This window comes from Protopterus annectens, chromosome 2.part1, assembly GCF_019279795.1.
Source record: "Protopterus annectens isolate FY-2018-M chromosome 2.part1, PAN1.0, whole genome shotgun sequence".
Lineage (NCBI taxonomy): Eukaryota > Metazoa > Chordata > Ceratodontiformes > Protopteridae > Protopterus > Protopterus annectens.
Window position 1 is genome coordinate 1357471153 of NC_056729.1, and position 23896 is coordinate 1357495048.

Below are 23896 nucleotides of genomic sequence, written 5' to 3' on the forward strand. Positions count from 1 at the left end.
CAGTCATGCCTCCCTTAAAACCCTGGGACTTGACTTTGGTACTTCAGTCTCTCACAGGTTCTCCTTTCGAGCCCTTTGATTCATGTGATTTGAAATTTTTGTCATGGAAAACTTTACTTTTAGTAGCACTTACCTCAGCAAGAAGAGTATCTGAGATGCAGGCCTTGAGTGTCAAGAGTCCTTACTTGATCTTCCACACGGATAGAGTGTCCCTTCGTGCTGACCCCTTCTTTCTTGCCCAAGATCATTGCTGGCTTTTCCATTAACCAATCCATTGACCTGCTGGTTTTCTTCCCTCAGCATTCTAATAGAGGGGAGTACCTCTTGCACACCCTTGATGTGCATCGGCAGCTTCGTTGTTATTTTGACAGGACTAAATCTTTCAGGAAAACAGATCAATTGTTTGTGGCCTTTGCAGGACCCAGATTGGGTAAACCTGTTTCCAAAGTGACTTTATCCTCATGGCTTAGAAACGTCATTACCTTTATCTACCAACAGAATAAGCTACCCTTACCTTCCAGAATAAAGGCTCATTCTACCAGATCTATGGCTACTTCTGTAGCATTTCATTCCAGAGCCTTTGTGGATGATATCTGTGCAGCAGCCACTTGGGCAAGACCTCATACTTTTATATCTCATTATAAATTAGATTTGGTCTCCAGGGGACGAGCATCTTTTGGTTCTATGGTGTTCAGGAATATCCTTCTTTAGGGCCACCCAGGACTCAAGTAGCTGGGGACTTGGTTCTATTTGTAATGAATGAACAAAGATTTACATCAGATAAAGAAAGTTATGTGTTACCATAACATTCCATCTGTGTTGTAGATCTTTGTTTATTCATTATTTCCCGCCCTCCTTCCCCCTGCCTGGACACCTGGTGGACTTTAGGAATGCCTGGTTAGGGTATTTGCTCAGACAGAGCCTCCTACTATTTTTCTATTACTACATCTATCTAAGGGTGGGCAAACTCGATCTGGAGTAACTAGGAGAGGGGCATTATGGATAGGTTTTAGCTGAGAGTTTTTGGCCCGCACGAGCTTGGAAACAGCTGTAATGGTTCCAAGGATGGAACCAAGGTTCTATTTGTAATGAATGAACAAAGATCTACAACACAGATGGAACATTATGGTAAGACATAACTTCTTTTTTCCATTGGTACAATAACTGGGCTGGACTGGATAGAAATTATATTTCATAGGAATGTGCATTTAATTGAAAACTTTAACACACATCCAATAACTATTTCAGATTATGCACCAATAAAAACTAAGATAAAAATGCAGAGTAATGAAATAAAAATGAGACACTGATGCTTTCCCACCTGCCTATTAAAAAAAGACATTTAAGGAATGATAGTGGAAATTATTTGAGAGCTTTTAAGAAATTTCTTTAGAAAGAATAGATAGTGAGTGGCAAAAAAATTAGAACTGGGTCTAAAAGTAGGGTAGAAATAAAAGAGAAAGAGATATGTCTAAAAAAAATTAGGTATTATTTAGAGGGACTGTCAAAGTATTGCCAATAAGAGGAATCTCACATTACAAGAAGAGGAGTAACTGCAGAATAATAAAGAGAAAATATGTGAGTATTTGTATATTATGCATGAGTTTAGAAAGATTGCTTTTAAGCAACTATTTTTGATAACAATTTCAGCACAAAAACATTTAGCATAGAAAATTTAACAGAAAGTAGAAAGGGTTGTTGTCAAACTTATGGAGCCTATGACAAGAAAAATAACCAATGATCCTATGCACGCATTACAGATAGTTATGAAATTTTATGAAAAAATGTATAAAGCAGAATAATGTGGAAACCAAGAAAGAGCACAAATGGAAATATTTATGGAAGACTTAATTGTGCCAAGATTAGAGGAAATGAAGCTCAACAACTAATAGTTAAGAAAGGAGGAAAGGAGATGAGATAAAAATGGTGATGCATAATCAATCTGCAGGAAAGTCTCCAGGAACAGATTGTATTCCTGTGGAAGCTTGGAAGGAGGAAAGTGATATAGATCTGGAAGGTTTTATTTAACAGGAGGGGAAGCATCAGCCTCTTGGAAGAAAGCTGTGGTGGTTGTATTACCCAAAATTGAGTAAAGACCCATCAGCCCCAGCCTCATATAGACCCATTTCAATTTTAAACAGTGGGTATAAAGTGTTTACATCTATACCACCTAAAAGAATGGCACAGGTATTGCCAAAATTGATAGACTTTGATTAATGTTGTTTTGTGGAGGCAAGGCAAACATCTTAACAACATTAACAGAACATTTATGATCCACAGGAAAGCAGAATGTAAGAAAATACCACTTTTGTTGGTGGGTGTTGTTGCAGAGAAAGCATTTGACAGAGTAAGCTGGGATTTTATCAGTAGGGCAATGGAAGCATTTGCATTCCCTGATACAATTCTTCTTCTCTCGGCTTTTCCCAGTTAGGGGTCGCCACAGTGGATCACCTGTCTGCTCATGATTGGCTGTGAAGTTTTACGGTGTCAAGTTGCCAGCCCAGCACCCAACCTTCCACAGAAGGCACACACATGCATACACTCACACCTAGGCCAATTTACAGTGTCCAATCCACCTACAGCATGCATTCCCTGATACAATAATACTGTTAATTAGAAGAATATATAGAGGATTAGAGTCAAGAATTAAAGTGAGAAATTCCTTTTTGGTAGGTTGTGTTTGAATAGAGGAATCAGGCAGAAGTGTCTCCTTTTTGTTATTTGCTTTACATTTAGATCCACTGTCAAAGCAAATATGAAATTCAGTGATATAATTGGTATGGTAATCACAAAAAGTTGGCATTATCTGAAGATGATATTTTTACTTGATAAATCCAGAAAATGACGTTTTAGTGGTGTGGAATATTTTGAGATAGTTTCAAGTCTTTTCATATAAAATTAATGAAGATAAAACAAAGGTTATAGCCATAAATTATGTACCCACCCATGACTTGATTCAACAATACCCATATGTATGTTGACATGATCAAATGAAGTATTTAGGGGCATGATTCAAAAGGCAACTAAAGATATGTTGGAAGAGTCTAAACAAAAGGTAAACTGAAAATGAAGAAACTGGAAGATACAAGCAATGAAATGTTTTAGTCACTAAGTTTGATATACAAGTCAGGCATATTTTTAGTAATCTGAGGAAAAGTTGTGGGCAATAATTAAAAAGAGTGGGCAAGAATTAAGTTATTTCAATGGATATTTTAGAGCTCATAGACATAAAACAATCAGAAGGTTATGATTCAAAGTGGAAAAGGATGATAATGAAGTAGAGGGGGAGTTCAACAAATGAGGAAAGTGGGATTTTTAGATGCAGATCCTTAAGGAGAAAAAGAACTACATACAAACATTGCATTCCTAAAGCTGCAGTGAGTATTCTAAGAACTAAGCCAACATATGAATGGAGAAAGATTTTCCAATAGGGAAAACTGCAAGTAGGGGGTACAGAAAATAGGAAGAGTCGATTGGAATTTGCTAGAGAAAACTGGCAAAGGAACCAAGCTATTGGGAGCAATCAACTCGAGAGGGAAAGGTAGCTGAGTGGTATGAGGCCAAGAATAGGTTTGGACTGCAGGTTAGAGACTGTCTTCCCTATCACGGACTGATATCATAGTATTGGCAAAGGGAAAGACCTGCTCTGGTAGAGTTTTTAGTCAAATCTAGAACAGAAGCTGCTGTTAAAAGGGGGATAATTAATAGGACATATAAAATAATGAGTGATAACTAAAGGAATCAATCAGAGAAGGTTAGAAAAGAATGGAAATGGAGACTAGAAAGCAATTTACAATGAAACAATGGGAAGACGTATGTATGGCTTTCAAGTATACAACAAAGTCCAGAAGGTTTAGGATTTTTGCTTGGAAGTGCTTGCAAAGGTATTTTTATACTATAAGCAGACTTTAAAGAATTCTTCCTCAGGTAAACAGCAACTGTTGGAGTTGTGATGGGGAAGACAGGGGTAAATGGGAACATGTTTTTGAGAGTGGAATGAGTTAACTGAAAATTCCCTACAGATTACTCTGTCAGAAATATTGGGGGAACAAATGGCTATAGCTAAGTAAATGATTCTGGTACTTACGTATTATCGCAGCTACATTCTACATGACTCAGTATGCAGTTCTGCATCGTAAGATGGTCAAACGGCATGGCAGTCAGTACCAGCGGTATAGTGTAATGGAGTGAGCTGGCTGTTTGCTTGGTGGATAGTAGTGGAAGTACCACAGTCAAGCGTGTAAGGCCTACACCCTTTGGGATTCCCCCTTGTAATGTAGCACAGGTGCGTGGTCACTCAATGGTACCATGGACATTTAGTGTTTCAGGCTGTTGGTGGTTGAACAAGATGTCCTTTTGCCTCAGCAGTGAGGCGGGCAGATGATTTCCCATCACTTTGCTTGTATGTTCTCTACTGCTTAACAGTGAAGTATTTTTCTATCATTTCAGTTATTCTGGCAGACTTGCACTTGGAATACTGCAGCGGTGTGGCTGCTGAGCTTATTCATGTGCTCCCCACAGTAAGAGACCTGGCATTGCTGTCACGGCTTGGCAAATGGTTCACCGCTTCTTCTGTGGTGGATGTGTTATGGCAATCGCTGTGAATTTACATTCAAAACATTTGTTTAGCTTTGCAGCTTTAGCTTCACGACAATTATATTCTACTAGGTTAAGACTCAAGCCACAAAGACAAAACACTGTTTTGTATGTATTTGAACAGGCATCGTGGTAACATTTACAGCACATAAGAAATGGACAACCGATGATTTAGGTAATTTTCCATTACACCCCTGAAAGTAAATAGTGTTGTAAAGAGTACATTGTAAAAAAGGTGGATTTTGTTACCCAAAGATATCTTAAAGGGCTGATAGAAAACATAGTAATTGTCAGTCCTTTCCAATGTGGTTGCGATAATACATAAGTACCATGATTTTTTTTGAGGATGGAGGATCTGAATTCCCTAGACATAGTAAAGCCTTATTAAGTTTAATTCTGTTGGCTGCCAAAAAGCAATTACTGTAAAATGGAAGTCAAAATCTAAACCAACTGTATTTAAAGTATTGATTACTGTAAAAAAAGATAAAAGAACTGGAAGAGGGACCTTTAGAAAAGGAAAGGAGCAAATTACCTAGAAATAAATTGAATTTCTGGTAACAATACATGCAAAATAATATTCAGGAGGAGGAGTGAGGTTTAAGGGAAGGCAGGAATTGAATGGTTTATATAATGTTAGAATGAAAGAATGTTGCTATAAAAAAGAAAATCTTTAACATATAATGTGTGCAAATGAAAAACAATGTTAATATGATTTGTTTTCTTTTCTAATAATGTATATGTGCCTATGTATTAAGTGATATTTTAATAAATGCATTAAGAAATAGCTCTGTACACTTTGCCATCCCCAGAAAAGACCCTTAGAACAGTAGATATGTAACTATAACAAAAAATATATGTATTTTACAATTTCACAATAGAAACTATGATAACATTAGGCACTATGTGAACAATGTCACATAGTCCTTACTTGCAAAACATTTATGCAAGTGTTACTTTTTATCAAGTAAGTATTATCTATAAATACAATACTGGAATTTGTAACAGCTAGTGCTCAGATTTGTACTCATACTTTTGTGAAAAAAAAATGTTCTGTTATTTTTACAGTGAAGTTTATACCTGCTACTGTTAGCCTAACAGTGGATATTGAAATTTTCAACTAACCCGACCTTTGGAGATTTCAAACATTTTTCAATATTGTCCTTTGCATGTACCAGTTATCTTTGCTGTATACTACTTACAATGTGACACATAACCATCCAATTTCTATTTTTTTCCGAAAACATGTTTTATCAGTGGCACATGTAGTAATGGAGTATAATTCTTGTTTCATTTGAAAAATAATCTAGGCAATACAGTACATAGCATATGGAACTTTTAAGTTTCTGAGCAGCTTAGCAATCATCACACTTCTGATTATACAAGTAGGTCAAACACGCTAAAAACAATCTTTCTAAAAGTCTGATTAGCACTTTGTAGCAATTGCATTTTACTATATAATTGATTTAGTATATATATATATATATATATATATATATATATATATATATATATATGAATGTTTTATTTGAAAACTAACCTAGACGATACTGAACACATCATATGAAACTCTTGAGTTTTGGAAGAGCTTAGCAACAATTAGACTCATGAGTATACAAGCATGGCAAACACCATAAAACAGTATTTTCTGAAAGTCTGATTAGTACTTTGTAGCAATTTCATTTTACTATATTAATGCCTTGATTTATATAAATATAACATTTACATTTTTCTAAAATGACATATGTTGGTGCTCCACTGTGGCAGGAGACAATGGTGCCCACATAAAGAGGCAGTTGATCAGCTGTATCACTTTGGAAAATCTTCCAGCAGTAGTACAGGATTACAAAATTATACTTTAGCAACAGGAAATGTGTGCATTAGATTGACTAATACAGTTTCTAAAACAACTTACCTGTGGGAATATATTTACTCTATAATTTAAACAAAATAGTTTGTACATTTTCTAATTTGCAAAATTTTTAATTGAAGCCAAAACTGCAAGTCTAAACAAACAAAGCTATATTTTAGTGTTTTGATGAGAAACCATTGTCAGACTATCCATATGTCTAAAATAAAGGTTTGGGTAAATGCGAATCATACCAAATAAGCATAAATGATTTTACCTTAACATTGTTAAAAGTCTAAAGGCACACAGTGGTGATTATCATAAAATGCTAAAGCATATGACCATTTTATACTGATCTGTTTTTTCTTTCCAGGGTTTTCCATCCTGAAATAACAACAAATAAAGCATCATATTTATTGTTATTTTAATTAAGGGAAAACTGTCCCACATAAATAGCAATATGCACTGTAATGCCTGCAACACGGTTCAGTACCTTCATACTGTGAACAAAATTCCTGTCCTATTTTCTGCTTACATATTTTTGTAAAAAGATAATGTCATGTACAAAATGACTGGAGTGCCTCTTCTCATTTACAGGCAGGTATTTACAATTGTATATCTCCTTTTAGTACACTACAAGTTAAAAAATAACAAGGCCATAATGCAAGAGTTGTATGTTATACTCTGCTAAGGGAACTGGTATTCTTTAATCTCTTCACCCTGATTTTAATAGTTAATTAAGTTGAGAATGAAACCCCATAACACAAAAGTCCTATATTTAAAAATAACCCATACAAACAGGCTTCTTAAAGCTATAGTGTATTAGGATGCATAACGGCACTCAAGAATTTTGCCTCTAACAATGAGAAACTTGAACTCGTTAACTGTATCCCTCTTACTACAGATCCCCAGCAATTTGGTGAAGCCTTTATGCCTCTCAGCAAGCTGTACCCCTGCACCTATATCATCTCCAGGACCTCTGCATCTTGGAGGTAAGGAGATTCTACCTAAAAGCCGTCAGCGTGCTACCTCTATTGTGTTTTACATTCTTAGTTTCATGTTTTGTCATGTGTCACACATTTTGCCCACTGTCCAATGTATAGTGTCATATAGTTTGGTGAAGTTTGAGAAATACTAAAGGACCTTTGTTTTTGAAAGCATGACAAGATCCATAAAAGGTAGTCATAGTACAGACAACTGTTAATCAGTATCAGTCAAATCTGGAAATGTCAAAAGTATTGAGTGCTGGTGTGGACTGAACCTGTAAAACATTAGTCATGACAACAGTATTCAATAATCCACTGGCTATTCATCTCAAACTAGCATGAAATCGGAGTATTGTAAAATGAATGAAATTTTAGTTTTTGGTGACAACTAAGAAACAGATCTTGTTCGTTCAATTTTTTCCTTGATGCCAGCCGAATTTAGAGTCAGCTCAGCATACTGTCGTTTCAGCGTTTTAAGATGCAGTGCTTGCTCCTCGTTTGCAGTAACCTTTACCTCAAAATCCCGCAGCAAAACTTTATTGCTTAACAACCCACTTTGCTGGCGCAGCTTCAGGTTATCTATCCTCAAGCTATCTCTAGCCTGTTTTGTCCTTGTGAGAATGTCCCGTTTCTGTGCCACATTAGCTTCAATATCCAGCAGCTGACCCTTCATACGCTGGTTCTCTACTTGCACAAACTGCAGCTTCTCTTTCAAGTGAGTCAGGACCTGCACTGTGGTGGTAATCTTCTTCCTGAGCTTCAACAGCTCCTCGTTCCGTTCCTCTATTTTCTCGTTGTATGTCTGGTTTTCAATTTTAAGCTGTTCAAAATCAATAAGGTGTAGTCCTTCCGCCAATTCTTCCTTTGCTTTCAGACTTGACTCAGATATTTTTATTTTGTTTTTCAATTTTATGTTCTCTAGGCGGACCCGGATCACTTCGTTTTCTTTGCGCTGCTCTTTCGCCAGTAGCTCTTCCACCTCTTTCATTGCAGACTGTTTTCCCAGTTTGCGACTCAAAGCAGCTACAGCGACCTGTTTTTTGTATGCCAGCAAGGTTTGCCACTCGCTATTTACTTGCTCTAATTTCTCTTGGCAACGAGCTCTCTGCTCTTCAATTTGTTGTTGGAAATCATCAGAATCTTGCTTGTACTGGGACTTCTGCTCTTCTAAACTCGACATGTACTTGATATATCGCTGCTCCTGGTCTGAAACTGCCTTATCCACCTCTCGTTTCATCTCCTCGCCTTTCTTCTTTCGAAAATAATCTGCCAGTTTGTTTTGGAGTTGGGCATTCTGGTGTTGGATTTTGCCCCTTTCATCCATTAATTCATGGTACCTCTTGATTAATTCTTCTCTGTCTACATCAACAAAACCTATAGTTTCTTCTGTCTCCACTTCTTCCTCTCTCTTCACATCTTCTTCCTTTTCTCCTTCAGTGCCACTTTTAGTTTGGTCTGGGGTCTTGGGTTCTAATATGTTAGGGCAAGACGGTCCTTCTTGATTTGCTACAGGACTCGATTCAAGAGGAAGCGGTTCAACAGTGTCAGGCAGGGCAGGTAGCACTGTCTCATCCTCGTCGCCCACAGCAAAACTATCACTGTTAAGCAAAGGAGAGACACTATCCTCCGTCTGCAATGGTCCACCTGGTGGCTGATCTTGTGACCCAAGAGCTTCGTCTTTGGATGTCTTTGGCGGGGCCTCTTCGGCTTCTTTTTGTTCCACGGATTCACTCCCAGTCGCTGTCGAATTGTTTGTGTATTCATCTTTTGTTGTGCCTTCTCCAGTCTGATTGTAGTCACTGGGATTTAAACCTTGCTCACTTCTGGTTTCGGTCTGCACCTGACCCTTTTCTTCACTGAATTCGGGGGTATCTGTCATCTTTCAAACCCTCCGTCTCCAGCAAGCTTTTCTGTCAGTTTTGACTAGAACTCCTGGATTTATTAATGTTCTGTGATTTGCTGGCAGTGACAAATACCAAGAAAAGTACAACTTACAAAACATTGCACACATAAAACTGCAGACAAGAATGCCACTTCAAAAAACAAATAGTAGCAGTTTGCGTCCGTCTCCAAGGAGACGTTAGATCACGTGTTAACGTCTTCCTGAGGTACAACTGTGGGACTCGTATAGCCAACGGCGCAATTTATCGCTCCGCCAGTGAAAAACTAGATTGTTATTGCGCAGGCGTCTTTTCATTAGTTGCGGGGTCCACTCCTAACAAAGCCCGATGGTAATTAATATGGCGGATTTGGGTAAGAAGTATTGTGTATATTGCTTGGCGGATGTGACTAGTTTAAGGATTCGTTGTACAGAGTGTCAGGATATTGAGTTATGCACGGAGTGTTTTTCAGCGGGAGCAGAAATCGGCAACCATCGCCGGTGGCACGGTTATCAGCTAGTAGATGGTGGACGTTTTACTCTATGGGGTCTGGAGGCGGAGGGAGGCTGGACGAGCAGGGAAGAGCAATTGCTGCTCGATGCGATCGAGCAGTATGGCTTTGGAAATTGGGTAAGTCCTTGTTAATAGATACGCTTAGATATTGCACCAGGTGAACGTTTGGAAAAAGAGTTTCATATCACCCAACTGTACACAGTTTTGTAGAATTTTCAGATTTTTTTTGCATCCTGTATTTTTTTACCTGTTCCTTCTAAAGTTTGCGGCAAATCATTGAAGTTCGAAGTCACAAAATATGATTTCACGTCCTTCAGAAAAATGCCTGCTAATCTGTCAGTTTGCTAAAAGTAGGGTTGCCACCTTTTCAAATGCCCAAAGTGGGACATTTCTTGTAGAAACGTCAGATTTTACAAGGCAAAACATACCCACGGCCAGTACAAAGGACAGAACTTAACTTTTTTGCCAAAATAAAAGCTTATTATTTTGGCATTTGAGTTGATTATTCTGTTTCATATAACATTTAGATGTTTCAGATACAAAATTTATGCAACTATTAAAGAAAATATTGGAAATATTTTTGTCCTAAAATCTCAGGACATTTGCCATTTTTTTTTCAATTTTTTTGCAGGACACAACTGCCAAAAGAGGGACTGTCCCTCGCAAAGTGGGACAGGTGGTAACCCTAGCTAAAAGTAGTATTTAAAAGTTGTCCTTATTTTGGGGACTGTGCCCCCTTGCCATTATTTTTGTCTTCAGAATTCTTCCTATGTTGAAAGCTAGGCAGACTTTGCCATCAGCAACAAACTTTAAAATTTAGTTATCTTACACAACAGATATGTAGAGGAAAAAAACTTTTTGGTTATATTACTATAGTTCACATTTTGATTTTCTTACAAAATAAAGCGAGATTAAGAGCACTATTTTCTTAAGGGATGAGAATCATCTTCTTCTTCTTTCGGCTGCTCCCGTTAGGGGTTGCCACAGCAGATCAACTGTTTCCATTTCTTCCTGTCCTCTGCATCTTGCTCTGTCACACCAACCACCTGCATGTCCTCTCTCACCACATCAATAAACCTTATCTTAGGCCTTCCTCTTTTCCTGTTACCTGGCAGCTTCATCCTTGGCAACTTTTCCCCAATATACTCTGCATCCCTCCTCAGCACATGTCCAAACCAACGTAATTTTGCGCCTCTGGCTTTGTCTCCAAACCTTCCAACCTGGGCTGACCCTCTAATATACTTGTTCCTAATCCTGTCCATCCTCGTCACATCCAGTGCAAATCTTAACATCTTCAACTCTGCCATGTCAAGCTCTGACTCCTGCCTTTTTGTCAATGCCACGGTCTCCAACCCATATAACATAGCTGGTCTTACTACCCTCTTGTAGACCTTCCCTGGATGAGAATGGTATTAAAAAAAAAACTTTGTGTGTGTATACACGCGTGCTCACAAGCGAGGAGAATGTGTTGAGCAGATGGAAAGAGTACTTTGAGGGGTTGATGAGTGAAGAGAATGAGAGGGAAAGAAGGTCTGATGATGTTTTATTATTGATATTGGGATACCAAATATTATTGATATAGGCTTCATAGGCTAACTGCCCTTGTGGGCTATTTTAAGCCTAGCCAATTACCCCATGTGAGAATCAAATCCTGCACCTTATGTCTATAAGGTACACAACCTTAACCATTAGGCCACCCTCCTAATATGGGGATAGTGAATCATGAAGTGCAGTGGATTGGCAAGGAGGAAGTAAGGATAGCTATGAAGAGGATTAAGAATGGAAAGACTGTTGGTCCAGATGACATACCTGTGGAAGCATGGAGGTGTTTCGGTGAAATGGCAGTGGAGTTTCTAACCAGATTGTTTAATAAAATCTTGGAAAGTGAGAGGATGCCTGCGGAATGGAGAAAAAGTGTTTTGGTACAGATTTTTATGAATAAGGGTGATGTGCAGAGCTGTAGTAACTATAGAGGGATTAAATTGATCAGTCACAGCATGAAATTATGGGAATAGTAGTGAAAGCTAGGTTAAGAAGGGACGTGGTGATTAGTGATCAGCAGTATGGTTTCATGCCAGGAAAGAGCACTACAGATGCGATGTTTGTTCTGAGAGTGTTGATGGAGAAGTACAGAGAAGGTCAGAAGGAGCTGCATTGTATTTTTGTAGAGTTGGAAGAAAGCATATGACAGGGTGCCTAGAGAGGAGTTGTGGTATTGTATGAGGAAGTCGGGAGTGTCAGAGAAGTATGTAAGAGTGCTACAGGATATGTACGCGGGTAGTGTGACAGCAGTGAGGTCTGCAGTGGGAGTGACGGATAGGTTTAAGGTGAAGGTGGGATTGACAAATACGTTTAAGGTGGAGGTGGGATTACATCAAGGATCAGTTCTGAGCCCTTTTTTATTTGCAGTGGTGATGGACAGGTTGACAGATGAGATCAGACAGGAGTCCCCATGGACTATGATGTTTGCAGATGACATTATGATCTGTAGTGAGAGTAAGGGAACAGGTGGAGGAGACCCTGGAGAGATGGAGATATGCTCTAGAGAGAAGAGGAATGAAGGTCAGCAGGACTAAGACAGAATATATGTGTGTGAATGAGAGCGAGGATAGAGGAATGGTGAGGATGCAAGGGGAAGAGGTGGCGAAGGTGGATGAGTTTAAATACTTGGGATCAGTAGTTCAGAGTAATGGTGAGTGTGGAAGAGAGGTGAAGAAGAGAGTACAGACAGGATGGAGTGGGTGGAGAAAAGTGTCAGGAGTGATTTTTGACAGACTAGTACCAGTAAGAATGAAAGGGAAGGTCTACAAGAGGGTAGTGAAACCAGCTATGTTGTATGGGTTGGAGACAGTGGTATTGAGAAAAAGGCAGGAGTTAGAGCAGGATGTGGCAGAGTTAAAGATGTTAAGATTTGCACTGGGTGTAACGAGGGTGGACAGGATTAGGAATAAGTATATTAGAGGGTCAGCCCGGGTTGGAAGGTTTGGAGACAAAGCCAGAGAGGCAAGATTACGTTGGTTTGGGCATGTGCTGAGGTGGGATGCTGAGTATATTGGGAAAAAGATGCTAAGGATGAAGCTACCAGGTAAAAGAGGAAGGCCCAAGATAAGGTTTATGGATGTGGTGAGATAGGACATGCAGGTGGTTGGTGTGACAGAGCAATATGTAGAGGACAGGAATAAATGGAAACAGATTATCTGCTGTGGCAACCCCTAATGGAAACAGCCGAAAGAAGATGATGAGAGAGATATATGTATGTAATATATAATGTTTGTGTGTGTATGTATTGTCCTTGGCTATATATAACTGTTAGTACATCATTGTCTCTGTGATGGGATACGTAGATGCTGTTTGCATGTTTAGATAGGACAAGTACTAAAAGGAATGGACAACCAGTCAAATTAAAATACTTGACTGTTGTAATTGCAGCTGCAGCTACTAGTCAGGACAATCTGGCAAAAGAGACATGGTGGAGCTCTTAGATTATGTGGCTCAGGCAGGTATGACACTAGCCCTGAGCAGTATCCTGCCGTCACCCAGAATGATACTGCAGTACAAACAAATAATGATTGACTTCAACAATTGGCTATGTTTCTGGTATCATTCTAAGGGGATGCTGTCTGCTTGGGATGACATATCTGACGGACCTCAATGCTTTTCCAGAGATGGCCTGCATCTGTCACCCATGGGTTTCCAGGTACTGGCTAAGGCTCTTGCCACCCCTATAGTGCCTTTTTTAGGCGGTGTTCCAAAGACCAAATTATCACTGGAACAGCTATAAATAAATACAATCTGAGAGTCATACTGCTCAGTGCTAGAAGTTTAAATCTCAAGATGCACTCGCTCGAATCACTCCTCAAAATGAACATCGACATTTGTGTTGTAATGGAGACCTGGTTTAAAGCGGCAGAAAGCACCCCTGCGCTACCAGGCTATAACTCATTCCACACCTTTTGGCCCCGAAACATGGGCCAAAGCTCTAAAGGCACTGGTGTCTCCATATTCATAAAGGATATGCACACCTCCAGACTAGTAGTCCAGCATAATGCCTCAGAGATACTTCAGGTGCAACTAATATTGTGTAAGACTGCAATCCACGTCATAGCCTGCTGTAGGTCCCCAACCATGTCCCTAGACTCACTCCACATTCCTAAGCACCTTAGAATATCACTCTCATATTAGGAGACTTCATCTACTCCTCCATCAACTGGGAAAACTACTCAAGCACCAATGCACTGGCCCAACACTTCCTGGAATTCATCAATTCCAATACCCTGGACCAGGTCATTCTTAACCCCCACTAGAGGAAGCAACATCCTTGACCTAGTTATTACTAACCTGAACAAGTGTTGCTCTATACCAAAAGTCAGTTCTTTCCTGATTAGATCCGAGCACAAACTCTTTGCCATGGAAATCCACATCTCACCCACACTCCCAGCAAAAGTATCCACCGTGAAAAACTTCTCCAAAGCTGACTTTGAACATCTAAAAACAGAGGTGGCTAATTTCACGCTACCCATGCCAATGGAAAATGGATGCATAACTGCTGAATCATACACCAATGCACTGTACGGACATGTACATAAATGCATGAAACTAGCCGTACCCAACAGAACCAAGATGCTCTCCTCCAAAAAAGGAAACCAATCTGGTGGTCCCCTGCCATTAATAAACTCTACAACAGAAGGAAGAAACTGTTGCAGAAAAAGGTGAAATCCCAAGACTGGAAAAATTCCCTTCTTAGCCTCAACAAGAAGTTGAGATCCCTCATCAAAACCTCCAAAGTCAGCTATGAAGGCAGAATTGCAGCAGACACTAAAAACAACCACAAAGCCTTCGTTAGTTATATCAAGAATCTCCACTACAATACCCATATTTGCTCTGAGTCACTGCACAATGGTACCTCCTATGCTGAGCCAACAGATATTACCCACATACTGGCTGACAGATTCAATGCCAACTTTACCCCCCCCCCCCCCCAAAGGAACAATCTCAATACCGGGAGAATGCCAGGCACCCTGCATTACTGCAGCACAGGTTAAAGCTGCATTGTCTAAGGCTAAGAATACAGCTTCCATGGGACCAGACAATATCACTGGCTGTGTTCTACGTGAATTACAAAGTGAACTGGCACCCCATCTGTGTGCTCTGTTCACTCTCAGCCTCACCTCAGGCTTTGTCCCTACCGAATGGCGCACTGCTACAGTCCTCCCTCTTCATAAAGGAGGAGCGACTACAGACCCTGGAAATTATTGCCCCATTAGCCTGACGAGCCTGATAGGTAAGGCTGTGGAGCACATCATCATGGAACTAATTAACAAGGATATAGGGAATCTCCAAACTTTAGATCCCACACAATTTGGTTTTGTGAAAGGTAGATCATGCCTGCTCAACCTGGTTGACTTCTTTGAGTCAGTCACCAGAGCGGTGGATGAAGGTAAAGCAGTTTATACAGCTTATCTCGATCTGGCCAAGGCCTTTGATACCATTCCTCACTCGAGAATTATTGATAAACTCACTAAACTAGGCTTCAACCCCTATATCGTTAGGTGGGTTGCAAATTGGCTCACAGAACACACAGTGTGAAAGTAGCGGACTCCAAGTCAGACTGCCAAACAGTCACGAGTGGAGTCCCACAGGGATCGGTCCTGGGTCCTTTCTTGTTTAGCATTTACTTCTCAGAAGTCCAGGCCAACACTGAGGGACTCTGGCTAACGAAATTCACAGATGACTGCAAGCTGGGAGCCATTAACTCCCCAAGTGATGCACACATGCTACAGAAAGACCTCACTGAGACCAATGACTGCTGTCGAAACCATGGCCTTAAGCTTAATGTCAAAAAATGCGTCACCCCCTTTGGGGAAAAAACTCTGCTCCCACTAATTACTACATCGATAGGAGCCCACTGAGCGCTGAAGGCGTTATGAGAGCTGGAGACGCGGGTTGACAGCAACCTCTCCTTTGACCACCACATCACCACTGTGGTCAGAAAGTCCTGTATGGCACATCTCATTACCACGGGTTTTGCATCTAGGAAGAAAGAGGTAATCGTTTCTTTCTACTCTTCCCTCATTAGAACAATCCGAGTATAATGCACCATTTGGCATGTACCTCATTAGACATCTGCAACAGCTGGAGAGGCCATAAAAGTACCTCATGAATAGGATCCTTGGCATTAAACACATGTCCTACATGACAAACTCAAAAACTCCAGCTGTTCTCGGTCTCTTATCTACTAAGAGGCGATCTCTGCTTGACTTACAAAGCCATGTCTGACCCAGCTATGTTAGAAATGCTACATCTAAAGAAATCCCAATCTCTCCACGCCACACACTCCAGAGACCTCAATCTCGTTACCACAATCAATAGAACATGCTGGAGGGATAAGTTCATAACCCAGAGACTCAAGCCCATACTCTGGAGTAGACTTCCCATACACGTCAGGCAGAGCACCTCACTAGCCGTCTTCAAGAGAAATCTTGATGGGTGGATGGGAAATAGAAATCCCTGGGAATCACTCCAGTGGCTCTACTTGATAGAGGCACTGGGAACTAATGACAGACAGCACAATGCCAGGGCACTTCTATGGGCTAGACTTGTAAAGGCCCCAGGGCCATTAGCCTAGTACACACTTATGAATCTATGACTGTGAGCACATACCTTATATCCTTTTTATGTCAGGTAGCATATCACCTTTTCCATGACAGATGAATTTAACTTTCTGTAGAAACAAGAAATGGTTTTATATGTGCTAGGTACAAGGTAAACTGCAGTATTCTATGAGAGTGAACCAAACAGGGTTAAATGAGGAAAGAGAGAACTTGACTGTGTTTGTTTTTTTCATCTAAATGCTGTCAAAGCAGGTACATTAGAAGAGGTTGTCCATAATGTGTCATAAGTCCTAGTTGTGACAGTTATAATCCCTGTCAAATAGCAAAGTGCTGTTCCAACTATGGGAGTCAGTGAGCCTCAAGTAAGTGTGTCTTATACCAGTGCTTGTTGCAGAAAATTCATGCAGGGATGTCAAAGGAGAGTGGAAAAATATACAACTGTACGGACTGTCTAGATTACCAAGTATACGCAAGATATTAATCCAGCTGTAATTGAGACAAGCAGAAAATAATTCATTGTTTTATATCATACAAATGTTTTTTAGTACTGTATTAAGATATATCCACTACCAGTAGTCTTGCATACTAAAACACTGCAGATGTTACAGATTGTAAAGTAACGCAAGCTGAGCCTGTGATAGGAGGGTAATCACCAATGTGTGAATTGTTGTTGAAAAGAGACTTAAAATAATTGTGTGAAACTAGGGCTAAATAATTAGAAGTGGTGAATGTAATCTGGGCAGGAAGGCAGTATTGCCTCGGGCCACACAGACTTGAGCCTAGGGAGGTTTAGTGCATAAGATTATGGTTGGGTGATTATATTGACATAAAGGAAAAGATGCAGTTTGGTTTTGAGAAACATTAACAGTTTACTGTTGTTACTGAAACCTATGTGAATAACGAAAAAGAACAAAATAACAAATGGAGGGGGTGGACCTCTGAGTTTGTTTGCTTTCCAGGTGACAAAGAGGGCATTCTCTTGACCCAGAGATGCATCTCCTCTTCCTCTGGCACTTATGCAGTCCTCAGCTGGTCTGAGCCTTGGTCCCATTCATACTGCCCAAGGTCAGCCTGTCCATGAAGTCTTCCAGCCCTCCAATGTGTCAGGGGTCCCTTCCTCTTCCATGTCCTCCCCTGACTGTCCCATGGAGGAGGTGCATCGGGAGAGGACGTGCAAGAGGGAGCATGTAGACTCCCCTTTGGAGTCTTTGACAGAGAACACTTATCTCTATGAGGGAGAAGGGTCCCCTCAATCTCCACCTAATTCAAAAACTTCTAGACAAAAAGTCATCCAGCCAAATAACAAGGATGAGAAACTTATTCATGCTTCTTTCTGGTGCCAAAAAATTCAGGGGACCTGAGCAATCTAAATTTGTTTGTCAAGAAGTCAGTTTTACATGGTGACAGTTAGTCTATTCTGCCATTACTACACAAGGACTATTGGATATGCTCAGTAGGCCTCCAGGATGCTTGCTGTCACATAAAGATCGACAGGTGCTCCAGGACACATCTGGGCTTCCAGCTGGGAGCCAATCCTTGCCAATTCAGAACTCTGCCCTTTGGACTCGCCACAGCACCAGGGTGTTTACCAAATGCATGTCAGTAATGGCAGCTCACCTGAGACTACAGAGATTCCAGATGTTTCCGTACCTATACGATATTGCTGTCAGGAGCCAGTCAAGGCATCAGGTGGAATTGGTGACACAGTACCTCTTGCATGCTTTGGGATCACGATAAATCTGACAAAATCAAATCTGATCCCTGTGCAGATGATAAAGTTTATAGGAATGCAACTGAACACTGTCCCGCAAATAGCAAGCCTACCATTGCAGCAGGTATCATCTCTGAGACAACAATTTCAACTTCTACTGGATACGTCCTCTTCCCCAGTAAGACTTATTCTTAGAACTCTAGGTTCTATGTTGGCACTGCCATACTTCTAGTGCCCATAGCAAGGTTCTGTATGTGAGTACTTCACTGGACACTAGTGGTCCATCCTGTATCATCCCTTAACTGTTGCCATCAAACTGCCTTCAATCTGCAAGCAGCAGCTTTGGTGGATGTCATCAGATGATCATCACCTAGGCAGATTTTTTTTTCTCCCACCCCCATCAGCCGCAGTGACCATGGATGCTTCCTTATTGGAGTGGGGAGGGTATTTCGAAGGAAGATTGGTCAAAGGCACGTGGTCCATTTTTAGAGACCAAACTGCATGTCATCGTTCTGGAGATGAGCAGTCCTTCTGATGCTGCAAGTCTTTCAAGATGAGAGCAGTCCTTCTGATGTTGCAAGCCTTTCAAGACTGTCTCTGTGAATGATAGTAATTAATACAGACATGTCAGTGGTCTGGTATATTAACAAGCAGGGGGGAACTCGCTCTTACCCATTATGCAGAGAGGCCATGAGATTGTGGGAATGGATGATTTCCTCTAGCCGCTTTTGATTACAATGCACATTCCCAGGGAGACCAATGTTCTTGCAGACGCTCAGTCGATCCATTCTGAGTCCACATGAGTGGTCCCTGAATCAGCCAGTAGCAAACCAGATATTTTGCTGATGGGGCCAAACTTGTTGCAGCCTTTTTGCGTCCCCCTTGAACACCAAATGCAGCAAGTATTTCGTTCTGATCCCCTTACCTGTGGAGCCACCCAGGGATGCTGTAGTACGATTAGCCCCGGGTCTCCTGTATGCCTATCCTTTGATCCCATTGATACCAAAAGTCCTACAGGAAGCCAGCAGGTTCAAGAGCACACTAATCCTCATAGTCCCTTTCTGGCCTCGTTTGGTATGGTTCCCCTTCGTGTGGTCTCACGCCAAGTATCCACCATAGATACTGAATCCCAGACAGGATCGGATTTATTACCTGCCAGACTTAACAGTCCCCCAATCTAAAATTGAGACTAACCATTTGGTTTCTCCACTTCAGTGATTCTAAGAAAGTCCAGTCTAATATCTACCATCAGAGACATTATTCTTGCTTTTTAAAAACCTGCTAATCTTTCCTTCTTTCTGTCTTTACCTTGCAAAACGGGAGAGTTTTTGTGCAATGTGATGAATCCAGTTTGAAGCTGGTAGAGTGTCTCTGATGTCTTGTCTTGTTCTTTGCATTGTGACTGCTCTGTCTGCCTCTTTAACGGGTCAGTATTCTTTCTTATCATAGTCCATCTTTTCTCTTTCTCCCACTTTTTCCTGACTTCCTGGACTTCTGCATTCTAACACCACCTTTCCTTGTCCACTTTATTTCCATACCTGGCTCAGCGAAATGTGTTCTATAGTCTTCACACACGCTATTCTGAGATGTTGCCACTCCATTTTGATTCCCAGCTGTTTCCGTGTTTTGAGGTGTTGGATCCCTGAGTATTTGCTTGAACTGTTATGCTTTCACTGCAGTAAACTTTCAGGTCCAGTGATATTTGCTGCATCACAGTTCTGCTGTGTGGCTTAGGCTGAGATTGAGTACAGCCCTAACAGTGATTCTGACAACATCAGTCTTCAGAAGATTCTCCCTCACCACAATGTCCACACCATTTCTAGTTTGTTCTCACCCTGAGTAGCAGACCCTGGATCCCAAATTAAGTGGATTTTCTGTCCTCTCCTTACACCTTATGCAGATGTCAAGTGTTCTACTTACCACCATGTCATCCACTTTGAAGCTGTATCCTGTCAGTAATGCTATGTTTAGTATAAGATTCCTGTTTCCTAGATTCCTGTCCCAGAGACTTCCCATACTCTTGAACAGGCTACCCATCTATGTCAAGCAAAGTTCTTCATTAGCACTCTCAAGAAAAATCTTGATGAGTAGATGGGAAATAGGAAATAAACCCCGGGGAGCACTTCTGTGTGTCTGCTTGACAGTGGCACAGGAAAATAACTTTCTTGGGTGGCGAAAGCCAGGGAATCTTATTGGCTAGGCTTACGTAGGCCCTTGGGCCGATAGCCTAGTACCTACCCATGAACCTATAGCTGTCCTTAATTAATTCTGGGCAGGATGATTGGTTTTAAGTCCAGCTTTTGCACAACAGTGATAACCTAGGCCACTATTATCCCAGTGCAGTAATACTTTAAAAGTATTCCCTTTTTATATTTTGAACAAATACGCCAGCCAAGCAACACCAGAAAAGGAAAAAACGAATTGCTGGAGTATAAACGGATGCACAATAAATGATAACCGGTGGTGAAAGCAACTCCTTTTTTTCAACCATATACACACAATAAAAAAACACATTAAGCGCTTTCATCCACTAGATGTGGACTTCATCAGAATGCCATAACTGATGGCTGTTAACAGTTTAAATTACTTTTTTGGCGCCAACTCTGCCTCCCTAAAAATACCTTCTTAAAGCAACATAGTTGCGTACAAAACATATTGTATAGTTTAGGTAATTTAAAAACAACAACATTAATCAATTACCGACACTAACTCAAACATTTCTACTTTCATCTTATCTATATTTAAATAGTTAAGTTTGTGTAAAAACAATAACGTAAATATTAGTCAACTGAAATTGACTAATGAAACAATAAAATAATGTACTAGGCATGGACTAAATGTGTAAAAATAAATAAAATGTTCATAAAATGTACAATAATATCTATATAATACTATACTACATATATAATAGATTTAATAAAAATATTATTATAAATACTAAACCAAATAAATATAAAATTTAATTACTGTGTTTCTAAAATGGGTTTTATCGTAATGAAATCATTGAGACCTGGTTTTCTAACCGCATCTGTATATATCTGCCATAAAACCTCCTTTTTACTCAACAAGGTCTTAAAATCCCCTCCCTTAGAATCAATCTTCACTTGGTCAATAATACCAAATTTAAAAGTGTGCTCCGTTCCATATTCAAATATATGTCTACTTAGCGCGTTGTTCATATCCTTGTTCTTAATAGAGTACAAATGATCATAAATGCGTTTCTTAAAACAATGTTTGGTTTTTCCTGTATAAAATCCCGAACATGAACTACATTTTGCTAAATATATAATATTCTTCGTGTTACAATTACCCCTTAAAAATTTGATAGATGTCCTGTGAATATTGTCTAAAATAAGGTTATCTGTTTCTAATATGGCGTAACACTGTTTACATGAGCCACATTTTTAGTACTACCAAAACTTTTAACGCCACTAATTTTGGAAGTTGATTGTTCTCATTTCTTTTTTATATTCGGTCCAGTTCTATATACAAATAATGGGAAGGTCTCAATAAGATCACTTACTTCTTCATCAACCAATAATATATTCCAACCATTTTTTATAATATTTTTAATAAATTCCACATGCGGAGAATATTCCAATGTGCAAGCTCTTGCATAATTATTATTGTCATTTATATCTTCTTTGTTCTTAAATTCTCTATCTAATAATGGGGGAACTCTATTACCCCATTCTTTAATAACATATGCGGAGATATTATTTAACATAACTCTTGGGTATCCCCTGTTTATAAATAATTCTTGTATATATTGTATCTCTCTTAGTACATCTGAATATTCAGAGGTCATACGCGCTGCTCGGATACATTGGCCTTTATAAATGCTCTTCAACATAGTACGCGGATGACAGCTATTGTACTCTAGCTGTTTGAAAAAGTTTTTTCCTATATATATTAGATTTGAAGCCCATTTTAGTCTTAGAAATAAACAAGTCCAAGTAAGCAATACCATCGTAATTGCTCAGAAAAGTAAATTTTAAAAAACTACTGGATTGATTTAAATATTTCATAAAACTGTCAATACTTTGCTTGTCCCCTCTCCAAAGCAGAAAGATATCGTCCAAATATTGAGAATAATAAACAATATTTTTATAATGTTCGCTGGTAAATAAATGGGTGGTTTCCCATTCTAACATAACTAAATTGGCGTATATGGGAGCGCAAGCTGCTCCCATAGCTACGCCTCTTGTTTGTTTAAAATTCTCCCCCTCGAACTGTATATAGTTGTGATAGAGTACAAGTGACATGAGCTCCATGATAACCAAAATTTTATCCCAATCCAAGCCTGAAAACTTTGACAAATTGTTACAAAAATATTCTAGTCCGACTTCCTTGGGTATACTGGAAAAAAGGTCCACCACATCTATGGTAATAAACACGATGTCCTCAGACCATATATCTTTAGTTAACTTGGACAAAAACGACCATGAGTCTTTAACCAAATGTGTGATCCTATTGTAAATAGGTTTAAGCCATTTGTCAATGACTACACCTAGAGGGTAAACTTTGGAGCGACTTCCCGAAACTATGGAGCGAAAAGGTGGATGTTCAATATTTTTATGTATCTTTGGTATCCCTACTATACTGGCTAAAGTAGGGTATTCCACCTTCATAAAGTCATATGTGTCCTTAGTTATTCTTTGGTCAAGCAGTAATTCATCTATACATAAGTCTATACGCTTGTATCCAATGTTAATTTTGTTAATAGATACCGTCTCATAGTTTCCTGATTCATATAAAATCTTATGAAATTTCGTTGATATAATACAAGGTGTAAAATAGTACTGCTCCTCCCCCCTTGTCAGGTTTCATGACTCTAATGTCGTTATTGGTTGTTAATTCTTCCAGTAATTTTTTCCCCGTTACTCAAGTTGTCGAAACCCTTCTTTTTAGTTAATTTTTTATTAATACTATATACCTCGTTAATCACTGCTTTCTCAAAGCATCCTATACTTGGATGTGTGGGGGTATGTAACAACTCTTTTTCTTAATATCAACTTTCTTATATCCAGCTTTGTTCTTGAAACACATGGCTAAATTTAATTTCCACGTGAATAATTTAATATCGACAATAATGTCAATCAATTTGAAACAAGGTCTGGGCAAACATTTACTCCCTTTTGCAAATAATGAAAAATGTTCAAATTGTAAATCTAAGTTGGTATAATTATAAATATTAAAATTATTGTGACAATTAATAATACCATTAAAAGTATTTGGTACTTCCTGGGATTTGTAAACGAATGTAATCTAATCCCATTTGTCACATTATTATGTGCATATTCTAATACCAACTGTCCCTCTGCTTTCTCCATTTCCAACCTTTTCTCTGTGTACGATTTGTTCCATATTGTCTCTCCCTGTGAAAATTTCCTCCATTATCATAGTTCTCATCATAAAATCTATTGCCTTGACCATATTTATCAAATGAATCATATCTGTCATCACTACTTGTCTGTTTAAGTTCATGTGTCTGTTGGTTGTTATTATATTTCTTCCAAATATAAGCTCTATTGTTCTTGTACTGCGCAGAATCTCTCTGCATTTTTTTATCTTTCTTAGTGTATATATTTTAAGCTTTCTTGTCAGCATAAGAGAACTGTTTATCATACAAATCTTTCCATTGCGGAAAGCACAAATCATTGACTATTATTATTCAGTTTCTCTACCTCACACAGTAATTTACTCAATTTCTCATCATTTTTTGTAATCAACATTTTCATAAAATCCATGCC

General features: G+C 39.4%; 2 protein-coding genes across 2 annotated transcripts in view; one reads left to right on the forward strand and one right to left on the reverse strand.

Moving 5' to 3' along the window:
• Positions 1–7102: 7102 nt before the first annotated feature.
• On the reverse strand, positions 7103–9549 carry CCDC96 (coiled-coil domain containing 96). Its single transcript, XM_044062812.1, has one exon. It carries the CDS (start codon positions 9305–9307, stop codon positions 7817–7819), a length of 1491 nt encoding a protein of 496 aa, XP_043918747.1. The 5' UTR covers positions 9308–9549; the 3' UTR covers positions 7103–7816.
• A 14-nt stretch (positions 9550–9563) lies between these two features.
• TADA2B (transcriptional adaptor 2B) overlaps positions 9564–23896 on the forward strand; it is a 57373-nt gene continuing 43040 nt past the window's right edge. The window contains exon 1 of the mRNA XM_044062813.1: positions 9564–9938. Within this exon, the coding sequence (XP_043918748.1) occupies positions 9657–9938 (282 nt within the window). The 5' untranslated portion in view covers positions 9564–9656. The remainder of the gene's footprint in view (positions 9939–23896) is intronic.

Excerpts from the sequence above, each read along its gene's own strand:
- CCDC96 (XM_044062812.1), bottom strand. The coding sequence starts at position 9,307 with ATGACAGATACCCCCGAATTCAGTGAAGAAAAGGGTCAGGTGCAGACC.